Source organism: Hoplias malabaricus, chromosome 1 (assembly GCF_029633855.1).
Source record: "Hoplias malabaricus isolate fHopMal1 chromosome 1, fHopMal1.hap1, whole genome shotgun sequence".
NCBI classification, from domain to species: Eukaryota; Metazoa; Chordata; class Actinopteri; order Characiformes; family Erythrinidae; genus Hoplias; species Hoplias malabaricus.
In genome coordinates, this window is record NC_089800.1 from 30124440 (window position 1) to 30143121 (window position 18682).

Here is an 18682-nt window from a genome sequence, read left to right on the forward strand (position 1 = left end):
GAAAGTTAGATTTTAGGATTTGACACGGTGCTGGACAGTATAACCAATAGTGTGACTCTCTTGACTGTGACTAAGATTGACTTTGACCATGTGTTTGCCATTTCCCAGTGAGCTTCTGTCTCATTTTTTCCAATCTCCTGCAGAATCCTGCAATTTCTGGCCCTGACTGAAAGTCTGAGATTTATGCCAGGAACTCATACATATTTACAAAACTCAAGAGACCATAAGCTAATTTTGGCCATTTATAAGTAATTTACATCCAAAGATTGAACATGCATATAGAAATTAAAGTTCATGAACAGATTAATTATGGTTGAAAAAGTCTGTTTATAATGTTGAAAAGTTCCAGTTTATAAAATGTTGAGAGCTGTAGAGATAAGGCCTCAGTAAGTACCTTAGTATTCTTAATTCCAATATGACTTTCTAGATTAAAACACTTAATCCTTAAAACTAATTATACCTTAACTTTACTGATATCTTAAATCCTCTGTTACATTAAATCTATTGATACATTAATGCTCCTTAATGCTCCTGCATATTTAATAACAGTGAAATTTAGACAGTCGTGTTGTGTTCTTCTGTTTGTTGCACTAACAGAAACTGCACCATGCTCATGCACATTTCAGCTTCAGTGAAGTTAACTTCTCATTAGTACTCTCCATCTTAAGAGGTGCAGTGTGCTAAGTGTGACATTAAATGAAAAAGTGAAAAAGTTAGGACACCCTATGCCCTTTAAGCTGGTAGTTCAAAAAGACAAATGTTTTCATGGGGTGTCCTAACTTTTTCACATGAGTGTATTATGCATTTGCACTCAGTGACAATGTGTCTGAAATGTAATTTTCATACTCATCACTTAGAAAGGTGGCAAAATTCAAATGCTAAGGGGAAACAGCACCTTTACAATTACATTACATCACCTCCCACTGTGCTCAGTCTGTGTCAAAATGTTTGTGAAAATGCAAAAAAGCTGATTGCATTTCTGCAGATTTCCACAACTGTCAATCATCCAGTGGACAAGGTTTCAGCTGAAAACAACAAAGATTTAGGTTCATTTCTATAGAACAAAAGTGAATGGAGGTACTCTATCCGTGTTGTCACTGGCTAGCCCCAATTGTATCCTGTTCTCCCATGGTCAGGACCACTACAGAGTATGTATTAAAAGTGTACATGATAAAGTGGACATTGTGCAGAATTTTCTTTGAATTTTGTAACTAAAACAAAATTAATACATATAATAAATATTTTTTTGTTCAACTGACAATTCTAATATAATAAAATATAGCACCGCTTTGTTTTGTCTCCTATACTGATCTGACTGTCCTTCAGCTCTATGCTATTTTCTGCTGCTGTTTTTCACTGAAGAGAATCTCTTCAGGAAAGAGAAGTCACTTAAAGATAACTTGTGTCATCTACATCATATCATTTATCCACAGCTAAACTGTGATTTGGAGCTGAGACAGCATTGCTATTTCTAGCAGGAGTTAACTATGGAATGTAAAGTGAAAATGTTTGTGCTGAACTCATAGAGAGGATTTTTTTGTTGTTGTCTGATTGTTTTGGCAGAGGATATAATTAGGGTTCAAGCACTCTAGTGCGTAGTTTAGTGTGGTTTCTGCGGTTTATACAGAGAGGCTCAGTTTAATTGGACTTCACAATGGACTTCCAGAAAGAATGCTGAAGCAGAATTACTGGGTTTTATTACTCACTGACCTTCCATATTATTAGAAACCCCTGCATATAAGTGATGTGCAGTTAGAGGCTGAAGCTCATCTGTTGATGCATCAGTTGTGTGGTTCATCGTCTCATTACTCACCACGGGTCACTTTCTAATTACAGAGCTACAGTTGTCTGGATATTTCTTGAATTTGGACCATTCTTAAGCTTAGTCATGAAAAAGTGTCTGCTGTGATCTGTTCAGCGGTGGTCTTCTAGTGGTCTTTTCCATTAAAGGGCTTATATTATGGAAAAATTGGAATGGATACTAAGCAACAAAATCATCATGTTTAGAATTCTTTTTGTGATGTTTTGATGTCACTAAAAGCAGTGTGTTTACAGTGATTCAGTCTGGATTGCTTTTTATCACAGCACAATATAAAGCACCCAGTTAACAAAATAACGTCTTTAGAATGTCCCAACATCCCTGAGACATTTGTTAAAGTTACAAAGATGTTGGGTCCCTGGGAATAATTTAAGGGATGTCTTTTCCTCTTCTCTCTATGGGCAGCAGTGGCCTACACATGTTTACATTTTTTTAACACCATCATGTTTGTGTTTGTCGCTTTCTGTCCCCTCAATGTCTGCAAAGAAACTTAGTCCTAAAATCTTGCACATAATTTTATACTGTCATTTGAATAACATGTCAGTGAATGATACAGGGACTCTTTAGCTTCCTACCAAATACCAGACGTCATATAAACGTTGAAATCTGAGCTCTCTTTGGTCCATCTGATTTGGTCCAAATGTAGCCCAAAGACAGATGCCTTTATTTTTTCAGACCATTTATTATATTTCAACCAGTTTTAGACGTAGAGGAACATCTTTTGTAGACATCTTTTCATCTTTCATATTTAACCAAATATAAACATAGTTGAGATGGCTGGCCAAATTGTCTTTTCAATATCTTTTCAACCTCTTTTCAATATCTTTTCATATCTTTTCAGTGTCTTTTCAATATCTTTTCAGTGTTTGCTGGGTGGGTTGGCAGCTTAAAACAAATCAGTTTATTTAGTATGAACAAAGGTGGGGAAGTGGTCATGGAAAAATGGATTGAAATGGAAAATCCAAGTGAATGTCATAAGTGTACCTCCGCAGTGCATACACATCAGAAAAAGTAAAGATGATTTAGCTTTGACAGAGTGGCTATTTCCATCAGGCGTAGGATGTAGACACTACAATCACCTCTTTTACTTATGATCCATTGTTGTTGGAGACTCATTGGCGCTCCATTATTCCAGGGAACATAGCCCAATGGCTCCTTAGCTCACTTTTACTCCTCTCTCCCACTGCATTTATCATGGTGAATTAAGATGCATGTGCAGGTGCTCCATTGCCCTCCATTGAATTCCTTCTTTCTATACTGAGGCTGTTTAACATGTTCAAGACCGTGTGAAACTCATTGCACAAAATCCAACAAAAATATGGTGGCCCTATGACAAAGTTGGATTCCAGCACATGTGGGATGTAGATGCTAAAATCACGTATAAAGTTTATACTTATGATCCATACTTTAATTATTTTACCCTTAGGCTCTGATTACAATGTGGTATCTTGTTGTTTATACCACAATGTCACTTAGCTCTGTAGCGTGAAAGTAAGAGTCTGGGGTTTCTGAAGAAAGTGAGCAGTATGCAACATGTACCTCACACTGGAAATTCCTTTATTACTACACAGGACAGATGTATGCAAGGACATGTCATGGTTTGGCAAGAGCTCCGGGAGCAGACAGACACACACAAGTACACACTCTTGTTCCATAGTTTCACAGGACTTTACATAGACTTCCATTCATTTTGTGGAGATACACTTCAACCTTTACAACTAACTACATTAACACACATTAAGAATGTTATGTTGTGGGTGCATTTTTTTTGCCTTCAGATGTAAAACACAATTGAAAATGCAATACATATCTGTATGGCAAACTCACACTAAAAAATTATCTCAGAAAGTGAGTCTAAATGGTACTTGACCTTATGCTTTTATTTGTTGCATCAGTGGCACTCATTTGGACCTTGGACCTGGAATTCTCTACAGCTGCTTTGTGAAACCAGTTGTCAAAAGCACTTTAGAAAACATAGAATTTTAAATTCAGTTGTGTTTACAGTGCTATTATTCATTCATTCATTCATTATCTGTAACCGCTTATCCAATTCAGGGTCGCGGGGGTCCAGAGCCTACCTGGAATACAGTGCTATTAATTGTTTATAAATCAATAAAATTCCTCAGAACTAAATATATTTCAGATTGGGTCAGAACCACACAAGAGTAGACAGCTTTCAGTCACAATGCCTGGGCCTGGAACAGACTTCCCGGAAGACACCAGATTCCACACCCCAAATACTGCAATCTTCAAGTCTAGACTAAAGACCTTCCTTTTTTCCTGTGCCTTTGAGTCGCGCTGCACTTAGAATCACACTTCACACTACGTCTATATTTTTTACATCTCTAATTTATTCTATTTCATTTTTCTTGTAATATTTTATTAAATGTCTTTTATTTTATTGCACTTTTATTTGTCTTTTATATTTTGTATTTGTTGTAATTCTTATTTGAATTGCTTTTAAGTTATTATCTTTGTACATTTTTTTTCTTCTACTGTAATTATACTGTTCTGTTATATAAAGCACTATGAATTGCCATTTTGTACATTTAATATGTTTATTTCATTTACTCATTCCCTACATTCTTCTATTTCTTTCCACAATGTCAGTAAAATACAGGGCCTGGAAACAGCAATGATGCAGCAACTGCTCCCACGCACTTACAGACAAACCCCTAATCATATCACAATAAGACACTGTTAGTTTGAGCATCAAGAACATTTTGTATGAAACTCCACAAAGGGTGAAGCTTATTAGGAGAGATGTGAGCTTGTGGATTTGCATCATTACCTGTATTTGTAAGTTTCTGTCCAGCACAAATATATATATAATCACAGACACACCTCCACAACTCCCAGGTTCACAAGGTCACTGCCTGTGAGGAGTATGGTTTCACTGCCTGTGAGGAGTATGGTTTCACTGCCTGTGAGGAGTATTGTTTGGTCTCCAGGTGCTTTGGTGTCCTCCCACAGTCCATAAACACAGGTTGTTATATGAATAGGGTGTGTGGCAGTGTCCACAGATGTGAGTGACTGTGTGTGTGTGAATGACTCTGGATGAGTGTGTGTGACCAGGTGAGTGTGTGGAACTATACACACTGTGTGAATTCTGTTAGGGCCAGTGAAGAACAGGGTGAAAACGTGTGCAGAGCAACAGAAGGATTACAGTCTGTAATTGTAGAACGATAAAGATGATCAGAGGAGCCAAAATGGGCTGATTGGTGTTTATTTTATTGTTTTTGTTATCTGTTGATATTTGCCTTAAGAAAACTCCTTAATCTGGTGAATAAAGATTCTGATTGATCTACTGTAATGATACATTTGCTTGTACAGGTTTAGGTTCCTCTGCCCACCTGTGTCTGTTTTTATAATGGAAAAGGGGACTTTGTAAAGGAATAATATATTAAAATTAATATCTAATATGCCCCCTCCTGGGTGTGTTCCCGCCTTGAGCCCAATGATTCTGTGTAGGCTCCGGGCTCACCACGACCCTGAACTGGATAAGCGGTTACAGATAATGAATGAATGAATGAATAATATGTAATATATTAATATCTTAATATGTTCACAGATGGATACGAAACAGCTCTTTTTATAAAAAACAAACATTTTATTGAAAACGTAATAGAATAGATCTTCCAAAAGAGTACAAATAATTTAGTAGAAAATTGATGGATTTATAAATAAATAAATAAATAAACAAATAAATTATGTCATAAATAACATTAATAGTCAGATTCATTTTGATCCCTTAGCAATATTCAAATAAGACCAAGCACTGTTGGTCATGCAGCTGTAATATTGCAGCGGTGAAATTCGTCACTTTCAGAGCTCAGAAGACCTTTCCTTTAGTAAAACAGTGGGATTGATTCCTCTGTGTCCAGCAGGGTCTGAGCTGGCGTTAACATTTGTTAAACTGGGGAACTGGATATCAGGCACTTTGAAGGACACAATGGGGCATGGTCCTTTAACATTGAGACACACTAGCTTCTTCAGTGAAGCGCTGTTGACAATATCGAAGCCCACTTTTCCGCCAAAAGTGCTGGGCATCCAGTACTCAGGGGAGCAGATGGGGTTACCCATCAGGCCTTTCAGGGAAAAGGGGGCACCCATTTCCACCATGGTCTCTCCAAACACAGCGTTAGGTCTGGGCTTCTCCACAAGGAGCCCAGAGTACAACTCCACAGCATCCACGTGTCCATACAGCTTCTCCAGCTCTAACGCCAGCTCTTTGTCTCCTAGAAGCAACAACAAATAAAAAACAACTTCAGTCTGGCATTCAGGTGCCTAATGAGTTCATAAACTTAGAAGAACTGACTAAGGAGGTTGTTTGAACTCACTGAAGATATGCTGATATTCATTATGTGACAAACAAACATATATATGTTGACTATGTTCTCTTTGGTTGGAGGGAAATGGTGACATAGGTTGTCAGAAACCTCTCACCTTCTATTCAGCTATCTGACCTTCAGACCCCTAAATCTCTTTGTTAGACTTGTATCCTGTACATACTTCACCCCCACTCTTATAACTCCACATTAGTTGTACATTAGTCACAGAATAACATGTTAATAATAAACCCAATATTCAAGGGATTTTGCACCATTTTGCACTTTGGCTAGGGTCAGTCTTACCTGTCAAGTCTTGGAAGGACATGTAAGGTCTCATATTGAACCGTTTCCTGTAAGCATTTAAGGACTGGTAGCGCATTTGTCTGCTCTGCTCCAGAACTTTAGTAGCCATCCCCTGAACTGCAGGAGGCAGGTTCCACCCTCCAGAAATCTGGACAGACACAAGAGAAAATCTGATATGAATACATTGCCAAAGTTTGAACACCCCTGGTCAAATTTTACAAAGAAAACAAACTTAAAATGACTTTTTGGTTTTGCTTATTTTAGCACACTGTGTCTGTTGATTTTGTTTTTAATCAGTGCTGATAACTTTTTAACTAAATTAATTGTCCTCTAACCTGTTAATTTATTAAATATCTGTAAATGTGGAATTATTTTCCACTTATAAAATGAACCCAACATGTCATTAGAACATAGTAAACATGGTAAACTAATAGCCAGGTGCTATTTTAATTCTGTTCTAAGTAAAAAGTGTGGGCACGCACCCTGCCAGCAGTCTGCTTGGTGAAGGACTCCACCAGGTTACTGATGCCATGCTCCGTCACTATGGAGTTGTTGAAGAGGAACTGGGGGAAGGAGTAGACCTGGTTCTGTATGTGAAATGCGTCGGGCATCAGCGGGTGCCAGTGGTAGAGTGTGTTGAACTCAGCGGCAATGCGATTCTGATACTGAAACTTCTGGTTAAAGAGGAGCTCTGGGTCAAACTTCAGCTTGAAGTGGTAGCCACTCAGGTGCTGGACGTAATCTTCAATCACGATTTTGATGGTCTGACCTGGAGGACACAGAAAGAGACCTAATTATTAAACTATTATATTTTGCTACTGTTTTGCTACTAATAATCTCCTCCAACATTTATGACATTGTTTATATCTCATACTGATGCCTGATAAAGGCAGAATATTGCATTATATCTTAAAAGGTTCTGGGGCTATTTTACTGCTCAGGGATATTTTTAAGAGCAGTACAATTCACTGAAACCAATTTGAAACATTCAGAAGTCCAGGTCTATGTGCGAGTGGTCAGTAGAGGCCGTATTTACTGACCGATGAGAATGAGGCGTGTGGTCTGGAAGATACGCTCATCGTCCCAGTCCGGATGCTCCTGCTTCATTATGTCACACACACGGTTGTGTTCTCTCAGCCAGAGGGTGGCATACATCATGAGGCCAGGGACCAGGCCGAAGGCTTCATGACCCACAGCAAAACGCTGCTGCTCTGAGACATGAGGAGGGTAGTGCATCTCAACTTGAACATCTTTAACCAGAGGAGGATATACCTCACCATCCACAACCTGAGGGTCCAACACACACAAGTTCAGTCAGATAAACGTACAGCATTTGTATTATAATATAATAGTTCTGTAAACAATCTCGATATAAAACCATAAAGCTCTTATTTTCCTTCTGTTACTTTCTATTAATATTTTTCAACCAATAAATAAAATAAATAAATTTAATAAAAGAAATAAAATTAGATAATGCCTTTTTGGCCTATTCCTATAAGCCACATCATTGGACAGCAACAATATACAAGAAAAGCAGTATTATACCTGATATTTCAGCTTTCCATCTTTAAAAAGCCTCAGTTTGTGCTGCTTCTCCAGGGTCTCGCCATAAATGTGACTCAAATCAACCTGAAACACAAGCAATAGTCAGTGGATTTTCTCCCCAATTGTTAGCACTTAACCTGTTATACTGTGGTCTGTGGATATAAACAGATTTTTCTTTCACAAGTATTTCCCATAGATTATAAGTGGAACTTACTCCATGGCCCAGAGATTTGGTGAAGGCAGGTCCTTTTTTCAAGTCAGATTTGAAGAACTGGTGAGTGAAATGCTGAGCAAAGAAAGCAAACATGAGGCTAGTGCCCTGAGGGTCTGGGGTGAACCTCTTCCTCAGGAGAACCTTCTGCACCACATCTTTAGCAGCTGGGAGAGCAGTTGTTCCTCCAGGGCAGTGTTTGGGCAGTGGTGGAAGTGTCCGAGTGTAGTACGACAGGTTTGAATACGCCTCCCAACTTTTGTAGTCATAATCTGAGTTGAACGTTGGAGGACTGTCGATCAAGTTGGCCCTTGCTGCAAATTCAGAAAAGTAAAGAAAAAAAAGTGAAACTATGAAGTAGAGGAAGACATGCTGGACAATGACAACATTTTTTTTCTGAGATAGTTTTAAAAACCTTTTAAAAATGGCTGCAAACTTTGGCTAATAAACTGTACATTCAAGGTAGACTAACACATTTTTTCTTCTATCATTCTCCTCTGATTCTGAGGTATCAGGCTTTCTTTGAATAAGAGAAGCAGAAACTACATTAACTAAACGTACATGTGAGCACATAACGCATTATAGCGTCTCTGATGAAGGAGATGTTGTTGATGATGTCCCAGATCCATTTGTAATGAGTCAGGATGTGATGCACCAGGTTTGGACTCGGCTTCAGGAAAGATTTGATCCTCGTGGACAGTTCAGCTAAAGACGAAAAGAAGCAAAATATATGACGTTAGAATTAAAATTTCCACAGTGAAGGTCATTGTTCACCTTCAATGGACACACTTTATGTGGAGAGAAACTTACGAATGGTGCAGTTTTCTCCATAGAAGCCTGTTCTGGTGCAGTCACACTCGTATGAGTCTGACCCTTTGGACAAACACACTCCTCTGTTCTGGCATGGCTGGACACAGCAAGGGTCCACTGCAAAAACATAAAATAAAATAAAAAGAAATTGGGTATCAGTTTTCAATTAATCTTTAGGAAATAATTATTATTTCTATAGTATATGGTGTCAGATAAGATTTTAATATAACAGATAAAATTAATATAGAAGGAAACAGAATGAAATAAAATGCGTATTGATATTTAAGGAAACAAAAAGTAGGAAAAAAATATAATTTCTGCCATCAAATGTTAAATGAGGCACATTGCAAATCTTTAGTCAAAAGAGAGGATATAAACCAATATAACAGCAGATACAATAAAATATTAAACTATATACTTTAAGGAAAAGAAAAGAGAAAGGACTTTTTCCTTGAAAGGAACCATATTATCAAGAAAAGAAACTCCAAAGACGTTTTTTTTCTTCAATATCAAATAATATGAAATTAAGGACATTTAAAAGTAATAGTAAAAATAAAGTGAGCACCAAAATGTGACTGTAATATTTAAGGTAAAATCAGGAAGTCCAAGTAAAAAGAAGCGGGAACAAAACGGCTCATACTCAGTGGATATTTAAGGTTGAAAAGTCGAAACCAGTCTACTTGTGAACAAAGAGATATAAAATGTAGTAAATATAAAGGCAGGTGGATTAACTTACGTCCAAAGCAGGAGAAGATGCTGATATTTAGGAGCAAGTAGAATAGAATGGTCTTCTTCATTCCTGGGAGAGGTTGTGGCTGCGCTGTGCAGAGAGCAGCTGTCTGTCTGTGGAGGGATCTCAGGGTCTGCGCTGCTGCGTATGCGTCTTCTGCTCAGAGCGCGAGAGCGTCTGCTTTTTAAAGAAGTGCTGTGTCGCGACGTCATCCATAAACTTCTGAGAACGTCACTACTTTTCACCCCTCCTTTCTGTTCATTATTTAGTTTTTCCTCCTCCAAAAATCTGTCTGTGTTTACTTAAGGTTTCCGTTCATTGCCCCGCCCCCTTCTCAACTACTACACTTTTCCATTCTTGCATAGTTACCAGTTATATCATTGTTATCGTTTAAACCGGTTAAAACTCCTCACTGAACACCAGAATTACAGACATAGAAAGACTTTTCAAAACATAAAAGTCTCTTAACACTTCATTCAGGACGTGCTTATCTTGAAGCCCCTTCTTGTGAGATGGCAGGATTGGTTTCTCAGGTCTATGATGTCAGAAACTCTGGCAATCAGGTTTTGCTTTTTGAGGCTGTATTTGAACGCTGTAATTGTAGAGGAAATGCTTAGCCATGTGGCAGAATGCCTATTTCATTTGGGATAGACATGCTAAACACCACCACATAAGCACAATGACACAAGGTCAGGCTAAACACTACCACACATATTCAGGCTAAATACCACCATATAGAAGGTGTGAGGGCGACACACACCCTCACACCTATGAACACTTTTGAGTCAACAATCCACATTCCAACGTGTGTTTTTGGACTGTGAGAGGAAGCCAGAAGCACCCAGAGGAAACCCACGCAGACACAGGGAGAACACACCAAACTCCTCACACACACAGTCACCCAGAGCAGGAACCCACAACCTCCAGGTCCCTAGAGCTGTGTGACTGCAACACGACCTGCTGCGACACCTTGCCGTCCCCATCAAAGAAATAAGTAAAATAAAAATAAAAACTGATTGCAAGACCTAAAATACATAGGTGCTAGGGTTAGTACCTCAATTTGAGTTGCAGTCACTGGTGATGTGAGCTCATACACTCCAGCAGTAGGAGTACCAGGATGAAGTCAAACATTACCTAGATATATTCACCTCTGCGTAAGTCTGAAGATGAATGACAGTGAAGTAATAAAACGTGAATCTGCAAGACATGAGTAGCGTCAGCCCTTCCAATTTTCCAAAAGACATACCTTATATGACCAAACTTTTGTGGGCACCTGCTGATCTATCTTTTAAAACCAAGAGTATTAAAAGTGTGTCCATCTTTGCTGCAGTAACAGCCTCCACTCTTATGAAATGCTTTACACTTGATGACAGAACATTGCTGTGAGATTTGATGGCATTTATTCATAGGAAAATGATTGCGTGAATGGTACAGTAACGTTATTGGTCACTAAAGGTACAAACAGTGTAAATGTATATTTAAAGGTACAACAGTGGCATTAAAGTCCAGTTGTGTTCCTTAAAGGTTCATTACATTCACTTCTCCAGATGGAGAGGGGGATATCTGTATTCTTAAATTATATAAATGTGTAAAATAAACAACATAATAAAAGTCCTGAAGATGAAATGGGGCGTATGAAATCAACACAAAATATACTATTAATATAGAATAAGGTACAATTATGTTCCCTAACTTAAGGTACAGAAAAGCAACAGTTAGGGTACCACCACAGTAGATCTGACTGTGTACAATGTATGCATATTAAAAAAGCTGGTTTAAAAGTTTGGCAATGGAAGAAAGTATAAATTTGACAAATGCCTTGAACCACGTGCGCCACACTGCGGTGAAAGAGTGAAGTGCAGTTGAAGTTAAGGGTACAAACATTTATAGGCAAGCGTATATATTCATATAAATGTTTGATATAAATATACTGAGGTAAAATAAAATTAATGAATAAATAAATAAATAAATAAATAAATAAATAAATAAAATAATTATTTGAAAAGAATTAACTTAAAAACGTTCACAATGTGACAAAGTTTCAGACATTTATCTGGAGGGTAAGTTTTTTTTTTTTACTTTTCAAGTCAAGGTAAACAACAATAATATTAAATTAACATCTTCTAAATGCAACAAACTTTTTTTTTCTGCCATTATATAATTAACTGAGCCATTTAAAGTAGATTTCCATTGAAAGTCCAGTGTTTAACTGAGTTGGGAACTAAATACAAACTCTAAAATGTTTAGGGATTAGGAAATTTGTCTTGTTGGAATAGTCTCTGTCTGAACAGAGATTAGTTTAGGGGTTTAGTCAATGACCAGAAGGGATTTTAACATTAATTGTCCATTACAATTTTCAAAACACAATACACTGTGTAAGATGTTATTTTACATTTTATTTGATGAGGTACATGTGTGTATAGGCCTTGTGTAAGCCAATTTTATGGTGTAAATTTTAAATAAAACTCATATTTAGTGTTTAAAGATAACTGCTTCCATAAAATACATTTCATGACAAATAGCAAACTACTAACAGTAGCACATTAATTAGTGTAGTGCATATTGCATGTATAGCATGTGTACTTTACATAAGGATGTGGTTTGGGATGCAGCCCATGTTCCTGTGTACAGTAAAAAAAAAAAGTCTGTTTCCTGTAATGCTCTTTAAAATGGGTGAATCAAAGTTTGGGCATGTCCCATATCTTTCATTATCACCACTCCTTCATTTTATTAAGTAGTTTTTGTCTCTTTGGCTTTTCTTCAATTTTCATATTTTATATGTTTCTGTGTGCAAGAGTCATTGTTTCTGGCTTATATTGCTACAAAAGTGTGTGGTGTAAAATTTAATCACTATTAAAGTTTCATTATAGATGTACAGGGTGTGTCAAAAGTCTCAGGACACACTTTTATTGCAGAAACGAAAGGGAAAATGAATAGTCCATATACAACCCGTATGATGAAAACAGTGGTTTAAAGTAAATTCTTCAGTCCCTCTAATTTTTTTTTACTTTCACCCATTCACACCAGTACATGAAGTTATTTGTTTTCCAAGAAAACAAACTCCCCTAATTCCTTAAAATGGTTTAGAAATAATTCCAAACCTTTACCTTCTTCCAGTGCATTGGGATCTATAAACATTAGCCCCTCCATCTACCCACACCTCTGCCACTCACCTGCAGCTTATGCTTACCAGGAAAGCCCCATGCCAACAACAGACCACATGCCTTATGTTTGTGATGTCAGAAATCCTGTCTATCTGAGTCTGTGTTTTTGAGATTGTTTTTAGTACTTCACAGTTTCAAAGTATTGCATGTTAAAGATGAATTTTATGAAATAAATAAAAAGAGATTTTAATGGCTAACAATGTATGTGTATTTCTTTAACAGGCGTGTCAGAGATAAAATGAAGGGAGGAGATATGAGTGCTGAGGGAGGAGTTAGAGTCAGGAGAGGTATTTTTTTCTCTGTATTTCTCCAGTTTGTCAGAAATTTTGGAGAGGAATGAGTTTTGCTCTAGGTCATGATTTTATTCCTCGGTAAAGGTACGTAAACTCGCGTGTAATTTATTAAAACAAACGCGTAAGAACATTATAAACCGTATTGTCTTGTTTTGGCTATTATGTCCGGCAAATGACTTAAACATCAGTTAACATGATTTCTTTTTGGAATTTTCCGTTCCATCTTAAATAGAGCGGCAGTTAACTTACAGGTAAAAGCAGCGCCATTTAAGGTGGAACGGGAAATTCGATTTAAAAAGCCATTTTCTGCTTTGTAAATATTATCAAATCTAGTTCGGAAGCATTTCGTGTCATATTTGTTTTATTTGTGGACCGAAAATCACCCATGTCGTGGAGAAATTTGCTTTAGTTAGGTTTTAAAAATGATTAGTTTTGGGTTTTTAACGTATGTCCTCTTTTCTGCTTTAAACTGGCTTTATTTCACTGTATAACCCTGGGTTCCGCACTAACCACTGAAGTTTGTTTCATTGCTTCACACAACCATCCACCTCTCTGCACAGAAACGCACTTAACAACTATATTAACTGAAATATTACGTCATTTAACTGTTTATCTGAGAACATTACGAATAACACAGGTGATCTGAAAGACCAGACATTTTTAATGTAATATTTATATTTTGTAGTCATTTTATGCATTTGAATTAATATGTCATTTAAGTACATAACACTTTCATTCATGTTTTCATTCACAGTGGTTGAATGTCTAAAGTTCAGTTTCAGAGAAAGTTACTCAGTCAGAATTAATCACACTAAGGGTGGATGGAATCAGAGCTCTGACTAAAAGTTCCTTAAAGAAAAGTATTAAACGACATATTTATAAATATTCTGATGCATGAGACATTGTTTTAAGAGATAAGGTTCAGGTCCAAACTTGATTTTTTTAAATCCAAGTTATTGGATTTTGTAACTTGTTTTAAAATTTGAAAATTAAACTGATGAATATATGATGACCATGCAAGATGATTCACTTCAATCCTCGAAGACACATCCCTCACTAAGTGCCATGCAGTTACACATTTCCACCAGAGAGGTCTATAAATCCTCCAATGTTACATGAAACAGTTTTCAAATAAATAGCAATAATTGCCAAAATGATATGATTTTACAGTATATTACAAGGCAGTTTGTTATATTTTTAATAGTGGAAACATAATCACCTTTTGCATGTGTAGTTTGTAATAAGATAAACTGGTGTTATTTTTTGTCTTACAGTTTCAAAGTAAAGATGAGATAAAAGCTCACACAAATAGTAAAAGAAAAACACAGTGTTTAGGGAAAGTAAAAAGAATAGACATGACTTATACAAGGATGAGAATGAATTTTTCTGTGAGAATTTCCTTTTCTTTTCATTAAATAATCTTCTCTTGTTTCCCCATACAGAGCTGACAGGTGCTTCCCAGAAGAATGAGTGGGGGCCTTTTCTGATTTCTAGATGCTTGATGTGATCTTTTCATTGCTGACAGAATGTCTGCCATAGATCCATATCAGTACATTATAGTAAGTCCTGAAATTTGTCTTATTCTCTGATGATTACTTTCTCTGCGTCAATGAGTCTAACAGGGGGATATTTCATTCTAAAGAGTCATTTGAGATTATACAGCATGCAGGCTGACTCAGAATTACAGTGCTCATTTGCATTTTCCTCTCAGAGTATTTTTCTGCACTTGGTCACACACATGGCCACAGTTTCCTGTGAATCTACAGTACGTTCAGATAGGCCAAGAGCCGTTTCCCAGCTGCTCCTTTCCTGGGATTCGATTGCAAATTCTAATTCTTGGAAATTCTTGGAGACTGTGCCTAGGAAATTATTCCCTGGTAGAATAAGTTACCACCCTATTAATGGCAAATTATACATGCTTCAGATTTTATACAATTTGAGGTCATGTGACTATTTGTTCGATAGATGTAATATATTTCAATGTAACCGTATATAATGGTAATAATATTTTTCTATTTAATTTGTATGTGTACATTATTTAACAGTATGTGTTTAATAAGATTTTGTATGTACACTAATCACTCAGAATTTTATAACCACCGTCTTGTTTTTACACTCATTTGCTGTCCATTCTCTCTACTCTACTGACCATACAAGAGCCCTTTGTAGTTCTACAATTACAGACTGTAGTCCATCTGTTGCTCTGCATACTTTGTTAGCCCCTTTTCACCCTGTTCTGGTCACCCTGGACCACTGAACAGCACAGTTGTGGTTTGTGTGATGGATGATTCTCAGCTCTGCAGTGACACTGACACTGTGACACTGTGGTGTGTTAGTGTGTGTTGTGCTGGTGCGAGTGGATCAGACGCAGCAGTGCTGCTGGAGTTTTTAAACCCCTCTGTGTCACTGCTGGCCTGAGAATAGTCCACCGACCAAAAACACCCAGCTGACAGCGTCCTGTGTCACTGATGAAGGACTAGAGGACGATGAACACACACTGTGCAGCTACAGATGGACTATTGTCTCTGATTTTACATCTACAAGGTGGACCAACCAGGTAGGAGTGTCTAACAGAGTGGACCATGAGTGGACACACACTCAGTCCCTCACACTAGTTTTTTTCTTTTCGTGTTGCCAGGTAGAGCACCAGTATTCACATAAGTTCCATGTGACTGTGTTGAGGGCAGAAAATGTCACTAAAGGAGCACTGGGAGACTTGTGTGAGTGAAGACAACTTTTTTGTTAGTTTGTTTGTTTTTATTAATATTATTATTATTTTCATATTTTACAAATGTGTAACAACAACCTCAAGATGCTTTATGTATGCATGTGTGTGTGTGCATGTGTCTCTGTGTGTGTTAGTTCCTATTTAGTATTTACTCATTTCCAAAAACGTTATCAATTTTCAGTGTACACTATGTAAGTATATACTGCTCTCTCTCTGGTATGTGTTTTTGTGTGTAGTGGACACACCGGATCCTTACGTGGAGCTTTCCATCCCCACGGCTCCGGAGTCGAGAAAACGAACACGTCACATAGACAACGACATCCATCCGAAATGGAATGAAAGTTTTGAATTCCTGCTGGACCCCCAACAGGACAATATTCTGGAGGTGAACACTCACACTCACACATCAAACAATGAGGAACAATATGTTTTTATGTGTTCTATATGATCACGTTATATAGGAGACTGACAGTCACAGCCACAGGCAAAAATGAATGTACGTGCATGTTAAGACACTAGTCGCAAATGTTTAAAAGGACTAGAAAATGACATTCTTTGTTGATTTTCCATATGGAAAATGGCTCATTTTCTGCAGGTAGCACATGTAAATATGGCATTTTCTGGAAAATAACATTGTGTTTTTTATGAACTGTAAATGGTAATCATGTAAATTGGGCCATAGCATATCGTCGCCTTCCAGTTAAAAACATGTAACTCCAAAAATAGTAACTTTACTGGAGACGGAACAACAAATTTTTAATTCATTGTAAGTCAATGCAAAAACATTTTATTTCAAGTAACTTTGGAGCATTTCTTTTGGTCCATTCATCTTGAAAGTTTCACGCAATGTGAAGGACTGATGTAGTAAACTAAATATCCACAAAAATGGAGACACGTTTTTTTTGGAACAGTATGTAAAACCACGTATAATACACAATGACTAATATTTCAATCGTATGGATTGACGTACATGCACCATACACCTCAACATACAGTGCTTTTTATACAGTGAATCCTGTGTGATCAAAATATCTCTCTTCCTTTCAGATGACATTAATGGATGCTAACTATGTGATGGACGAGACTCTGGGAACGGCTACATATTCCATCAACAACCTCAATATTGGGCAGGCAGAGACTGTGGCCATGCCTATAGGGAAGGTGAGCTGGAGAGTGTTCAAGGGGCAAAACAAGCATGGATAGAAATGCTTAAAAGCAACATCCATTATTTTAATCAAACAATACTTTCTAATAATATTCTGAGGATGTTTCCCTGCCATCAGCTGCTTTCCAGTCTGGAAACTGTTCTAATCAAAGCCTCAGTGTCTGTAAATGGTTAAAAAACAAAGGGTCTCTGGCTGATATACTAGGATTTTTCACTGCTCACAGCAGAGAAAAGTTATCCGGAGTTAATAAGCATGATCCGAGATGAGCATATAAGTCGGTAATATTGACTTATTCTTGCTGATTCAGATTACTTAATGTGGGCCTGACTCTAATTTCAAGAGAGTGCTAAATGCATGAAAGTAAACACAGAGTGAATATAATATAAAACTAAATAACTCAAGTTACATATGAGTTTCTGTGGTAATTCAAACAATGAATTAAAACTTACAGACAAGTTACACTTCAGCCACAGACAGTCAACAGTCATTCTTCCCTCAAATATACCGTTCCCCCTTAAAAGATATGGCTCTTCTGCACGTGAACAAACCTAAGAGAACAGCTGTTGCACAGAATTGTTGATGTAGCTGTTAATGCTATAATGTTGTATTAAGTGATGATCTTAATTTGCTTTTACTGAGGTTTTTTTTTTTTTTTGTTCTTCACCACCTTAGAAAATAACTGAGCTCCAGTTTCCATGAGCAGCTTGGCACAGAACAAGCTAGTCTAATATCCTTCAGCACAGATTCAACAGAGAACAAATAATGAAAGGACCTATTTAAGGTTTTTTTTAGAACTAGGCCCAATAAGATATTTTATAATGAGGTTATAGTTGGACAGAGTAAATCTTGCCGATTGCTGTGATGTATCTATTATGCCTATCAGGTAACGCCTTCCTGGGTTGTGAAGGCTAGACAACAAAGTGTAAACCTCAGGTTGGATCAAAATATTAAAGCACCATAAAGGCCACTAGGCTTCATCAGGGTGTATTAAAGTTTGTGAGGTTAGTGCCCTGGTCCAAGCCCTGAGGGAATGCACATAGAAAGAAGGTCTTAAAAACTGTTATCCTAGCATTTGGTTCTGGGGTGAGATGAGAAATTCTGCCAGTTATTTTACTGCAGATTTGAGCACTTGCCCAGTGAGAGGAGTTCCCAGATCACGTTGTGCTGGTACACGGACATGGTTCAATTATTACACTCACACAGTTGCTTAAAAATAAATAACACAATGCCACACTCAGTCCAAAGAGAGACCTGTGGAAAGTACAGCTAAAGGGTTGTAAAAGAAAATACGGAGTGCTAACATATTCCAAACTGGCACAGATACGTTGGCTGATCTAAGTAAACTATTGCTCCTTACAAGTTTGACTGTGGAAAGACCAGAAGATATATGGCACTGAGGTAAAAGCACAATGTTGCTGGCTCATTTTGTAAATCTAGACATGAACCAACATTTTAACGTTACTGTGCTACCTTGAAGGAGGAATATGAAAACCTCCCTTGCTTATTGCATGTTCACATTAATCTGTGAACCTTGAGTCCATCCAACCACACACTGTGAAATAAGACCATCCAGTCAGGTTCC

General features: G+C 37.3%; 2 protein-coding genes across 2 annotated transcripts in view; one reads left to right on the forward strand and one right to left on the reverse strand.

The window, feature by feature from the left end:
- Window positions 1-5444: 5444 nt before the first annotated feature.
- Window positions 5445-9919, reverse strand: ptgs2a (prostaglandin-endoperoxide synthase 2a). The gene is made up of 9 exons (XM_066677716.1): window positions 9756-9919; window positions 9020-9136; window positions 8771-8914; window positions 8213-8523; window positions 7999-8082; window positions 7494-7740; window positions 6936-7222; window positions 6454-6601; window positions 5445-6057 (listed from the first exon to the last, which is right to left on the reverse strand). The coding sequence occupies exons 1-9, from the start codon at window positions 9814-9816 to the stop codon at window positions 5645-5647; spliced, it is 1812 nt and encodes a 603-aa protein (XP_066533813.1). The 5' UTR covers window positions 9817-9919; the 3' UTR covers window positions 5445-5644.
- A 3265-nt stretch (window positions 9920-13184) lies between these two features.
- Window positions 13185-18682, forward strand: part of pla2g4aa (phospholipase A2, group IVAa (cytosolic, calcium-dependent)) — a 32086-nt gene continuing 26588 nt past the window's right edge. The window contains exons 1-5 of the mRNA XM_066661769.1: window positions 13185-13290; window positions 14649-14765; window positions 15845-15926; window positions 16171-16319; window positions 16982-17095. Of these exons, the coding sequence (XP_066517866.1) occupies window positions 14733-14765; window positions 15845-15926; window positions 16171-16319; window positions 16982-17095 (378 nt within the window). The 5' untranslated portion in view covers window positions 13185-13290; window positions 14649-14732. The remainder of the gene's footprint in view (window positions 13291-14648; window positions 14766-15844; window positions 15927-16170; window positions 16320-16981; window positions 17096-18682) is intronic.

Bases quoted from the DNA above. Each gene is read 5' to 3' on its own strand.
- ptgs2a (XM_066677716.1), bottom strand. From the start codon at position 9,816: ATGAAGAAGACCATTCTATTCTACTTGCTCCTAAATATCAGCATCTTC. The intron at 8,083-8,212 runs GTAAGTTCCACT...CTTGTGTTTCAG, and splicing joins CCAAATCTCTGGGCCATGGA to GTTGATTTGAGTCACATTTA. The intron at 7,741-7,998 runs GTATAATACTGC...TTGGACCCTCAG, and splicing joins ATGGAAAGCTGAAATATCAG to GTTGTGGATGGTGAGGTATA.